Source organism: Trematomus bernacchii, unplaced genomic scaffold (assembly GCF_902827165.1).
Source record: "Trematomus bernacchii unplaced genomic scaffold, fTreBer1.1, whole genome shotgun sequence".
NCBI classification, from domain to species: domain Eukaryota; kingdom Metazoa; phylum Chordata; class Actinopteri; order Perciformes; family Nototheniidae; genus Trematomus; species Trematomus bernacchii.
In genome coordinates, this window is record NW_022987890.1 from 261,612 (window position 1) to 274,762 (window position 13,151).

Below are 13,151 nucleotides of genomic sequence, written 5' to 3' on the forward strand. Positions count from 1 at the left end.
TGAAGGTGTGCCGCGGAAATAATCTTTTGAATAATTTGTGACCAAACCGTTTGAGACCCACTGAGATAACTTAGACTAAAGTTAACTATCTAAACACTCAGAGAGTCCTTTAGCTCACCTGAGTCTCTCAGTCTGAGAGGAGAGGACTCTCCTCCAGCTTCTTGTGGAACAAACAGCTCCTTATGTCCGTTAGTGCAACTAGCTAACCAGATGCTAACAACACGGTCCATGCTGACACCGGTCCCTCCCTCCCCCTCTCTCCCTCTCTCTCTCTCTCTCTCTCACTAAATGCGCTATTGCCACACACACACACATACCCCTTTCACACCAACGCAACTCCGGTTCAAGCTCCGTGCTAGAGCTTTTCAGGTTCAGAACCGGTACTTCGGTTTAGCTCCGGCTCTTTTCACACCGCTCAGAGACCGACTGGTGCTGCCGCTGCTGCGTCATGACGTCACAGTTTACGTCGCTGATTTTCTCCCCAACGGAGCTCACCTCACAACAACAACGGGCCGGGGACTGCGTTGCTTTTAATCATACGAAGCCAGATTAAATTAAATAACGACTTCTCCAACCTTATACTTTTCTCCAGAGTGCCGTGGTTCATTGTTTATTAATGTGTTTCAGCGGCATTTACCGACCGCTGCAGTGCTGGCTGCTCTTCCACGGGAGTGTATTCTCCCGTTAGCTCCGGGTTAGCTCACACGGCTCTAAAGTATTCACTGTCTGACTGTCACACAAGCAGCTGATACATATCCCCAGTTCCCCTTAAGTGAATGTGTGTCAGTCTGAATTGACGCTGTTTGGTGTCAGTCTGAATTGACGCTGTTTGGCATCACAACGCTGTTATGAAAGTTTCTCTGGTATAACATGGGTGATGTTAGCATAGCAACCGAAGCTAAACTGACTACTTGCTAAGCAGTTTTCTACAGGCACTTTTTACCGACGTATTTTTCATTATGATTCTACTTGTGATAGTCGGACATGACAACCTGTGCAGCCCATGTATTGATTCCATCCGATAGCTGCTATAATAACAAACAAAACGTCTGCCTGCTCTCCACAATGATCAATAACAGCGAACGGATGGTCAAAGTAAGGTACAAATAAACAGAATCACACGAAGCCTGGTTAGTGTTGCCTGACTTTATAAAGCGTGTTTTCTTTTTACAAGTGTGTGGTTGCGTTCTAGTCACTTTGCTCAGCACTACTGCTTGTTACAACTTTTATTTGCCGTACTCGCCTTAACTGTTAGCTCAGGTTAATCTCGCCCCCCTCCGACGTAAGCGTGACGTATGCGGTTCTTGCTTCTAGACGGACAACTTTTTGGTGCTCGAAACGAACCGGATTCCGGAGCTTAGAGGCGGCTCCGCTGCGGTGTGAACAGGAAAACCCGGTGCTTTTCAAGCACCAGCTCCGAACCGGCCCTGAAACACCGTTGGTGTGAATGGGGTAACAGAGCCGAGCTTGAATGACACAAGCACACGTTTATTTCCATGCAACTCTCTGATTGGTCTGGTGTCATGCCTCTGTTGCATTCACTGAACACGGGAAATTACAGTGCTGCCGTCCTCTCTTGTGTCATGATGAGGTTCACGTAAAGCACGGTTAATGTATTATATTATTGAGGGAGAATTGTCCGGGGCTACAGAAAAAACATTCGGGGCTAAAGCCCCGGATGCCCAGGCCAGGCGACGCCACTGCCTGTTATACTGAGTGATATACACACTGCTCTGCTTTCTGCACGGACCTCACAGCTGTTCTCTCTGGAAACATCGCGTCTGATTCAAGCAGTTAATACAATAATATCCAGGGGATGCATGCAGAGCTGATTGGCTGAGATAAGTCCGGCCGTGCGTCACGACTCTTTGAAACATCTCTGTTGCCGGAAATACATCCACGGAGGACCGTGGAGGACCCATCAGTGTATCCTCGGTTAGAGCTCCTCCAGAGAGCCTCCTCGACGCTCGATCCTCGGCCCTCGATGTGCATTTAGAGAAATGAGATGTCCTTCAACATGGCGCGCTGAAATCCATTTCCGGGTCACTACCGGAGGACCGAGGAGTCGAGGAGGGGGAATTAGTGAAATAAGAAAGGGCCATAGTCTTGGGATGTATCAATAATCAGAGGTGTGGACTCGAGTCACATGACTTGGACTCGATTCAGACTCGACTTGACAAAATCACAAAACACTTGCGACTCGACTTGGACACCAATGACTCGGGACTTGACTTGGACTTGAGCCTTCTGACTTGAGGTGACTTGATAATTTAATTCAGAGGTCTCCAACACGCCGATCGTGAGCTGCCGTTCAGAAGAGCAGACTCCCGTCGGGGAGAGCAGAATCTTCAGCCGCTGCAACTCTTGCTGAGAATCCATGCAGGCAGGGGCGGGACTTTATTTTGCTGAGCCACCATGCGGCCAATCATATGTGAGGACACACTAGGATCATACCATTATGTGAAAGAAGGGTGGGGGGCAGACGCTCCAAAGACAGCAGGTGTAGTGGTACAGGCCAGCTACAGAGCCACGGGGAGACCGGGAGCCGGATTTAAATGCAAGCGCGTCGGAAAAAGTCAAGAAATTAGCGAAAACCGAAAAAAGAAGCAGCATCTGGCTGCATTTCAGTGATATTGGAGAAAGCAAGAAGTTCAGATCTTGTACTTGAGTAACAGTACCAGAGTGTAGGAATACTCGGTTACAATAAAAAGTCCTGCATTCAAAATGTTACAAGTAAAAGTAGAAAAGTATTATCATCAAAATATAGTTAAAGTACCACCTGCAGAGGGATCTAGATGCAGGTGTTCTTTTCCCCATAGAGACCGCCTCGCTGCACATTATCCCTTGCATAAAGATAGATTGTGGGTCCCTTATAACATGCTGTACACAGTGGAAATAAACATTCTGGATACCTTAACATCAGGGATCTTATCCATTAAACTCCTTCTGAATCAAACCGTCACGGTAGCCTTACCTTACTGATCCCTCTTACAATAGAAGAAAACACGTTACTTTACCAGCAGAGAGAAAATGGATTATTAAATGATTAATGTGACTAATAAAGAGCAGTTTGATTATTAAGTATTATTCTGTTGATCGATTTCATTACATTTGTTGAAAAGCACATAATGACTTGTTTAAGACTTGTTTTGTCAAAGTTTAGGACTTGGACTTGACTTGAACTTGCCCATCCTGACTTGAGACTTGACTTGGACTTGAGCGCAAAGACTTGAGACTTGACTCGGACTTGAGCGCAAAGACTTGAGACTTGACTCGGACTTGCAAAACAATGACTTGGTCCCACCTCTGTCAATAATCCATCGTTTAATTTAGTAAAACACAAACAATCCCAGTCGGCTCTGATTGGTTAGCTGGCCGGCTCTGTTGTGATTGGTCAACCGCTTCGAGATGTCCCGCCCCTTAGCCTATTACGTACAATGTGTCGGAGCGCTAGCCAATAGAAGCGTGAGTGTTACATAGTGATGTCACAATGTTCTGGAAGTAAACAATGGAGGCGTTTCAGGCTGGAGGGACGGGAGGGAACTTTGGGATTTTAGCCTCTGCAGACCATTTACATGCACTAAAACCTATAGAACACACTACAGGAAAAGCAGGATAGAGCCTCTTCAAGTGAGTGTACTTCTTTAAATTACACCGCTGCTTCTCTTTGATGTATTCCTGTGAGTCCACGTGGTCTCATGTGTGTCGTATGTTGTTAACGTGTTGTGTGTTATTTGCGCTGCAGTGTTGAAATGTTTGGCATTTAGCTGAGTCAGACATGAGTGTGAAGAAGGGAGGAGGGGGGGAGAAAAGAGGGAGGAGAGGGGGAGAAAAGAGGGAGGAGAGGGGGAGAAAAGAGGGAGGAGAGGGGGAGAAAGGTCGAGTTGTGTAACAGATATTTGCTTCAGGCCAAAGTGCCACGAGGACGATCTGCAGGATTTACCTTTGGGATTTTACAAACCTCCAAAAAGACTTGAACTGAGATTAGGGTTAGAGTCATTAGGAACATTTGAACTGTCAACAAATGAATGGCGTTCACCATGACCATGAAGTATCTCAAGTAAAAACAGCACATATCAAATATATGTAAACGACAGTGGTTGAGATATTTCAGAATTTTTTTAATTCAATATATTAGAAATGCATTTTAATTACAACATTATACAAAACCTGTTATCTAAAATAGTCATTAATATCATTATCATCCAGAGGTATTAACGTTGTAAATTAAAATCTGACTTTGGTTCACAAAATGAGAAGTTGCTGCAGTTTTTAAATGAGAAAAAAAACACACACACACACACACACACACACACATTACATTACATGTCACTTGTTAGACGCTTTTATCCAAAGCGACTTACATACTCAATACTGTGGACAATCCCCACAGGAGCAATTTGGGGTGAAGTGTCTCAGGGACACAACGACATGCTGACTGCAGTGGGGCTCGAACTTACTACCCCCTGATTCGAAGTCCAGCACACTATCCACTGAGCCACAGCCTCCCATATGCACACACACACACACGGTGAGCAGACAACTGAAGCTTTGGTCATCTTAATACATTAAAAAAAGTTAAATGTAGTTTTTTGTCAAGTGTGTCAGAGAAATGTTGGTGTAATTACAAACGTGTGGAAATATAATGCTTTAATAATTGTGTGCAATTAAAACCACCTAAACCTAAACAAACTTCTGTGTTTCCCTTCAACCCTTAATAACTTCAACCAAAGGCCTTTTATTTAACATTAGACGGAATAACGTACATAACACTAACCCTGACTTTATCAGTCACGTTATGATTAGGCATTATTTAAATTCAGATTTGTTTTGTATTATATATATTTTTGTTTAATTGCATTTTTGGTATTTAATTTTATTGTATTTTTTTGTAATTTATTACCTTTTTTTAAAATTTGTATTTATTAAATGTATGATCGTCTTACATTTAAATTTACATGACTTTAATGTCTTACATTTGAAGTTTGATTGTCTTTTATTATATTTAACTATAATATTTTATTCTATTTCTAATAATTGTCTTGGTTTTTCATCAATTTGACGATTTTTCTTAACATGCGTTTACGCTTGTATTGAGGAATATTGTGCATCTCTTCTGTCCCAGCATGTGCAGGTATAAAAGTTGAATATAATAAAAAGGGCTCATAAAATACCAAAGAGAAGACGATAAAGTGGCTTTGATATCAAACCATCTGCACATTAACCATTTGCACTTTGGTTCATTAGTGTGCAGTGAATTAATTACAGTCACAGTCATATAACCTTCTTCCTGAGTGCTCTGGCTCTTTGACAGTCTTGTGAATGTGAAAAACATTTGGCAAAAATGAAGTACAGTTATATTAACGACCTTATCCTTAAATCTGGTATTAGAACTATACAAATATAGTTCTAAAGTCAAAATGGAATAAAAGATTAACTTGGCATGGATTTTTGGTTCTGTCACAGTACTGTCATTTATATGATATATATCTGTGTTAGTGTGTAATTAGTATAACTTTAAATCAAACTAAAGCGTTACATTAGTCACTTTAAAAGTATGAAGTATTATGTTTTAGCACTTCCTGTTTGCAGCCATCACTAAATCAGTTTGACTCTGAACTTTAAAACGTGCTAAATCTCAGGCAGGTTGTGAAGTCTTTTTTCAGCGTCTAAGCACTTGGTGTTAATTAGCATGTTAAAAAGCTAATGATTGTTCCTTAATGTCTGTTTAATTAAAGCTGGTTTGTTGTGTCCTTGTGCTTTAAAGTCATTTGAAGTGTTTACGACAAATGCCACCCTGATATTTTCCACTCAGACACGTGGAGTAAAAGCTTAAGACACTAACATTTTGACTTCCTCTCCTCTGTGTCACCGAGTCTTCTTCTGCACGGCAGGTCTGTCCGGTCTGATGGAGCTTTTTCCAGAGAGGAAGGGGACGATCTTCTCAAACAGCAGCACGCAGCTCGCCACACCTGGAGGGGGGGGGGGACACGGGGAAGACAAAGGACGTTACACTACGATTCAAGTTTCAAGGCTTTATTGTCATGTGCACATTAGCTACAGTGTAGATATGGCAATGAAAAACGTAAAGGTCTCCTATTATACTGTTTCTCATCAATATATCACAGGTCTCAGATATATACAGAGCCTGTCTCTGATTGGCTGAAACACCAAACAGATCATTGCAGCATTACCCATAATCCCCTCTGTTTCAGCCCTGTTTCAAAAGTGCTGATTCTCTGTCTGTTACTTTAGATGAAAATAAGGAGCCCCTCCCCACGCCCCTCTGAGAGAGATTTGGTTACACATTAGGCGCGTTCACACCGCAGTACTTTTCCCACTTTAGTTCCGATATAGTTCCGAAATGTCTCGTTCACACCAAAAAGAGCCGGAACTAGAATGAGTTCATGAGAACCTTTTCACCCCCTTTTCCGTCCCTGCTAGAGAGCAGGGACTTTCGTGGGAGAAAAAGGTTCCTATGTCTGATTGGCTGGGCGGATTGCAAACCACGCCCCGTAAAACTCCCAAAAAGTTTTGTGAAGCCGCCATTTTATTATCCTCGCATTAGCATTATTAGCATTAGCATTAGCCCAGCGCAGAAACGCAGAGAGACTAACTTATGGCAACACAAAATAAAACATGGGAGCGGTGGAGATGAGGAGGTGTCGGCGTTCTGGCGATTTACTCGGAAGGCTTCAGTAGAAGCTGCTGGGAGTCCCAGCAGCTTCTACTGAAGCCTTCCCCAACTCCGGGGACTTCCGGCCGGGGACTTCGGGTGGCAGTATACACCGTGAAGTTGTTTGCGGCCTGCCAGTAAACCCAAAGCAGAAGAAGAAGAAGTGACGTCAGCGGCTTCATTTGCCTAATCCTACCTCAGGGACTTATTCCGGTGTGAACGCGATCTGTACTTAGTTCATGAGAACTAAAGAGTTCTGATGAACTAAGTACTGATGAACCTTTGTGGGGAAAGTACTGCGGTGTGAACGCGCCTAATGGTGCTCTAGGAGGAGATTCAGGTGATAAGGTGGGGGGGGGTTACCTTGGTTGCTGATTGGCTAATGGTTACACAAGCCAAAACATCATTATGACATCATAAAGTGGCCAAAATCTGACCAGCTCATTTTCAGACAGGTTTTTATAGAAATGGATCAAAAAGAGAGAGAATCTTTGTTCCTGAAACTTTCAGAGTCTCTTTCCACAGAGGGGACACATGTTGATGAAGAAGAGACATGAAGAAGAGGGGACACATGTTGATGAAGAAGAGACATGGAGAAGAGGGGACACATGTTGATGAAGAAGAGACATGGAGAAGAGGGGACACATGTTGATGAAGAGACATGAGGAAGAGGGGACACATGTTGATGTAGAAGAGACATGAAGAAGAGGGGACACATGTTGATGTAGAAGAGACATGAAGAAGAGGGGACACATGTTGATGAAGAAGAGACATGAAGAAGAGGGGACACGTGTTGATGAAGAAGAGACATGAAGAAGAGGGGACACGTGTTGATGTAGAAGAGACATGAAGAAGAGGGGACACATGTTGATGTAGAAGAGACATGAAGAAGAGGGGACACATGTTGATGTAGAAGAGACATGAAAGAAGAGGGGACACATGTTGATGTAGAAGAGACATGAAGAAGAGGGGACACATGTTGATGTAGAAGAGACATGAAGAAGAGGGGACACATGTTGATGTAGAAGAGACATGAAGAAGAGGGGCACATGTTGATGTAGAAGAGACATGAAGAAGAGGGGACACATGTTGATGTAGAAGAGACATGAAGAAGAGGGGACACATGTTGATGTAGAAGAGACATGAAGAAGAGGGGACACATGTTGATGAAGAAGAGACATGAAGAAGAGGGGACACATGTTGATGTAGAAGAGACATGAAGAAGTGGATTTTGCATAATAGGTGACCTTTAAGCAGAGTTGGGTGTAACGCGTTACAAAGTAACGCGTTACTGTAATAATATTACTTTTGTCTGTAACGGAGTAGTGTAACGCGTTACTTTTATAATTCAGTAATCACACTACAGTTACTAACATTGCCCCGACACGCGTTACTTCGTTACTTTTATAAAATCAGTCATAATCACACTGACAGACAAGAGGGGTTTCCGCCGCAGGTTTATATGTACGTAATCTGCGCGACTTGCGCGTCCACATCTCCGCGTGCAGTGCTGCATAAACATGGCTGAGTCAGCGATAACTTTCGAGGGGTGGAGGTCTGCCCATTATTTTGAGTTCGTCCGAAGAATAGACAGGAATGTGACGGTGAGGTGCAAACTGTGTCCAGGCCAGAAGCTGTTATCCACTGCTGCAAACACCACGTCAAACCTCAACAAACACCTGCAAAGAACACATGCTAAGGTGAAGCTAATAGCTAAGGACCCCCGAACCCAGAGTGAGGATGTTGTGAGTGCGCCGCCGACTCCGAAGCAGCAAAAAGGACCGGTAACCAAAGCAGAGATGGACAGGCTTGTAGCATCCTTCATAGTAGAGGAAATGTTGCCCATTTGCACAGTGGAATCACCATCGCATCGTTCAGAGATATTCTGCGCAAAATACAGATAGCAGGAGACAGAGGACAGCCATAGTCAGAGCTATCTGGATCAGTCTTATGCGACAATGGAAACTGAACTAAAGAGAACATTTGAAACTTTAGCAGTCTGCGTGATCTGCCTGTAGGGAGGGGCGGGCCGGCCCTGCGAGTAAAGTAACGAGTAAAGTAACGAGTAAAGTAACGAGTAAAGTAACGAGTAAAGTAACGAGTTACTTTATGTAGAGAGTAACGAAGTAGTGTAATATATTACTTTTTTTTAAAGTAATATGTAATATGTAATATATTACTTTTTTTTAGTAATGACCCCATCTCTGCCTTTAAGTCACAGGCTCCTCCAACAATGCTACATGAGTATATACAGTAAAGGACATAGAAAAAAATAAAACAGATAAAATAGTATATAGATAAATAATTAGCAAGATGTTCCGAGTTCAAGAGTTCAGGTGTTTAAAAGTCTAGGGTGGACATATGGGAGCCAATCTTTTTAGGCAGGGGTTATTTGCACTAGGTGTTATTTGCTAAATTATCAATATGCTAATATTATTTCAGACGGCTAAACGGCTTCCCCTGCTTCTGATCCTCCTTACCGAGGACCGGGCCGAGCCAGTACACGAAGCAGTACTCTGGGTAGGAGTGTCCGCTGCAGGGGAACTGGACGGAGAAGGCCAGGACCGGGTTGAAGACGGCACCGGAAACACTTCCACCTGGAGAGAGGAGAGAGAGGAGAGAGAGGAGAGAGAGACCAGAGGAGAGAGAGGAGAGAGAGAGAGGAGGAGAGAGGAGAGAGAGAGGAGGAGAGAGGAGGAGAGAGCGAACCAGCAGGTTAAACCATATCAAGTTCTTATATACATTGTTTGTATGGCACCTTTAAAAAAAAGGTACTTAAAAGGCATTTTTACACTTTACGTATTGGTCCCATTAGCATTTAGGTATCTTAGCAGTTGCATTATTTTATTTGTCACTTGTTCCACTTGTCAATTCTTCTGTGAAATAGAAGGAACTAATTTTATATTTCAGTCAGGATGGATGCACCTCCAAGAAATCATCATCATCTTCAGGTTTATAAAATATACAGGAAGGTATTCTTACACTAGTTAAATAACAGATGGATTAATCAACAGAGAAATGTGTATTGTTATTATAGTTATAATACTTGCTGACCAAGCAGGCGTTACATCATAATATTGTTGATTTAATTGTAATATATTGTCATTGATTTCAAATCATTTGTTTGCCTTTAAAAATTGTATTTTTATTTTAAAATTCGATTTTTGTAGTTAGTTTTTGTTTCCTTGTCTGTGATCAATTACTTAGTTCTATGTTAATAGTGTTGTCTTTCATATTATATTTGAATTGACTTTAAAATCCTCTTTTTATTGGGCTTTATTTTTCTAACATGTTATACATAATATGTGTTCTCCTTGCATGTCCAGGGTACATAACGTGCCTAAAGCATATTTAAACCAAACATCACTTATTTTCAGCCCAATGGTCGCAGCTTCCAGGTAAATAATCAAACTCACCTGCGTAAACCGCAACAGTGATTGCGGCAGCGATGAAGTGAGCGCGAAGTGTTTCGTCCAGCTTGTGGGCATGCATGGCGGCAGCTTGGACGAAGAAAGCGCAACCGAGCTCCACAGCTGCTGCCTCAATTAAAGTCCCACCGAGGGGGTCAAAGCACCGGAACCCGAACCTCTGGTGTTTAATGTGGACTTCAGAAAGACCCAGCGACCAAACGGACGCGGCGAAGAACTGCGCGGCGAACCCAGCGGCAAACTGACAACCAATGACGATTCCTGCCGCTTTGACGCTGCTGCGGCCGCGGCAAACGCTCTCCAGAGCACCGCTTGGGTTGCACGTCGCCTCGCGAAAAGTTAACAAATGTATCATTGTCATGGTGTAGGTGATTGTTAGGGCGACTGAGACCTCCAGTTGTAGCGTTTCGCCCAGCAGTTTGAGCTCATGTGTGCAGCAGCAGAGCTGGAAGGTGGACGCCGCTTCCAGCAGGTAAACCCAGTAAGCTCCGGGGAGAAGACGCGCTGTTCGCCGAAGGGCTTCGCTGAGGAGCACCGCGGCGCCGCACACCGCCATGGAAACGTAAAGGTCGGTCATGTTTTTCGGTTGTTTTCACCGACCTTACGAAACAAACCGTTCCTCGTGATGGGGGGGAAACTTTGAGGTCCACTCCACTTAAGTCCACTTTGCTCCCTCCTGTTACGCGTCAAAGTCGCCCCACACTGCCGCGTCAAACAAGCGCTGCGAAAACAGAAAGCAAGGCGGTGAAACGTTCAAAATAAAAGCGCAATCATCTGGCAATGGTGTTAAAAATACTCATATATTTTACCTGATGTATATTCTGTAAATTAATTATGATTATTGAGGTATTCATGCGCAAACTACTTCAATGCTTATGCTGGTAAAAGTGGGGCTCGTTTTTTTTGTTAATTTATAAACTGTTTCGGAATTCACCAAGTTAACAATACAATCTGTATCCTTCAAAATGCATTATAGTTTATCAGTTGACTTTAATCTGAATCTGCATAGAATCTATCTAGTAATTGGACATATTAAATAAATGTAGCAGGGTAAAAGTAAAATATTTGCTTCTAAAATGGAGTCAAGCTTAAAGTAGATCTCATTTATATTGAATGTAATATTCCATTCCCCATACACACTTAATAATATCCTGCTTTATTTTGTTTAACTGAACGTTGGCCCTTCAATAGTGTTTTTTATCTTCACAGTCTACTGTATATTTTCTACTTTATAATGTTGCTGTTATTTCTACTCTTTAATTTCTATTTATGTGCAATGCTGCTGCAATGCAAAAATGTCCCAAATTGGGATCAATAAAGTACTTCTTATCTTAATAGTTTGTGTGTTTTTCATTCTTTATGCCAAGCTCATCTAACCATCTCCTGCCTCTAGCCTCATATCTACCTATAGTGTATAACATCTACCAAACACACATCAGAAAGCTCATTAGAATACCTCCCAACATCTCATAACTATTGATTTCATGTTTACATTCAGGCGGTAATGCTCCACATGTGTTGTGCAACCAGGTTTTATTTTGAAGGTGTCACAGGAAATAGTATTTTTGTGAAGTACTTGATGCTTTGGGGGGCGGTGCTCACATCCTGGGAGTGTCAGACCGGTCAGATCAGAACAATGTGTTAAATAGGTCAGTTTATATATATACAGTCTGTAGTCACACACTGACGTTACAGTGCTAAACAGCAGGAGGCACAACACGCACACAGACAGCTTTTATTGTGAAAGTATTTGGACTTTGGTTCTTCTTTTGTTTCCGTTTTGCACACGAGATGCAACAATTAAGGTTAAAGTGCTGACTTGCAGTTTGTGTTCAGTATGTGCAATGTAGGAATTAAAGCCCAGAGGTGGGAGAAGTACTCAGATCAAATACTGGAGTAAAAGTAGAAGTACTCAGAGTCAAAGTAGAACTACTCAGATCTTGTACTTGAGTAAAAGTAGAAGTACTCAGAGTCAAAGTAGAAGTACTCAGATCTTGTACTTGAGTAAAAGTAGAAGTACTCAGAGTCAAAGTAGAACTACTCAGATCTTGTACTTGAGTAAAAGTAGAAGTACTCAGAGTCAAAGTAGAAGTACTCAGATCAAATACTTGAGTAAAAGTAGAAGTACTCAGATCAAGTACTTGAGTAAAAGTAGAAGTACTCAGATCAAGTACTTGAGTAAAAGTAGAAGTACTCAGATCAAGTACTTGAGTAAAAGTAGAAGTACTCAGATCAAGTACTTGAGTAAAAGTAGAAGTACTCAGATCAAATACTTGAGTAAAAGTAGAAGTACTCAGATCAAGTACTTGTGTAAAAGTAGAAGTGCTAAGATCTTGTACTTGAGTAAAAGTAGAAGTACTCAGATCAAGTACTTGAGTAAAAGTAGAAGTACTCCGATCAAGTACTTGAGTAAAAGTAGAAGTACTCAGATCAAGTACTTGAGTAAAAGTAGAAGTACTCAGATCAAATACTGGAGTAAAAGTAGAAGTACTCAGATCAAGTACTTGAGTAAAAGTAGAAGTACTCAGATCTTGTACTTGAGTAAAAGTAGAAGTACTCAGATCTTGTTCTTGAGTAAAAGTAGAAGTACTCAGATCTTGTTCTTGAGTAAAAGTAGAAGTACTCAGATCTGGTACTTGAGTAAAAGTAGAAGTATTCAGATCTTGTACTTGAGTAAAAGTAGAAGTACCAGAGTGTAGGAATACTCTGTTACAGCAAAAGTCCTGCATTCAAAATGTTCCTCAAGTGAAAGTATAAAAGTATTATCATCAAAATATAGTGAAAGTAGCGACAGTAAAAGTAGTCATTGTGCAGATTGGTCCATTTCAGAATAATATATATGATATGTTTTATAATGATTGATCATGAAAGTGTTCTCAAAGCTGGTAAAGGTGCAGCTAGTTTGAATGACTTTGTATACTGCAGGGTAGCTTGTGGATTTACTCCAGGTGGAACTAAAGTCTGATTTAACACTTGATTAGATTTCACATCATTCATCCACATCTGTAAAGTAACTGAAGGTATTAAATACATGTAGAGGAGTAAAA

The 13,151-nt window shown here is 41.9% G+C and overlaps 1 protein-coding gene across 1 annotated transcript; it reads right to left on the reverse strand.

Annotated features, from left to right (window-relative positions):
- Positions 1 to 5,725: 5,725 nt before the first annotated feature.
- aqp11 (aquaporin 11) lies at positions 5,726 to 10,794 on the reverse strand. Its single transcript, XM_034114375.1, has 3 exons — positions 10,093 to 10,794; positions 9,157 to 9,273; positions 5,726 to 5,972 (listed from the first exon to the last, which is right to left on the reverse strand). Exons 1-3 carry the CDS (start codon positions 10,679 to 10,681, stop codon positions 5,869 to 5,871), a joined length of 810 nt encoding a protein of 269 aa, XP_033970266.1. The 5' UTR covers positions 10,682 to 10,794; the 3' UTR covers positions 5,726 to 5,868.
- Between the last annotated feature and the right edge of the window lie 2,357 nt (positions 10,795 to 13,151).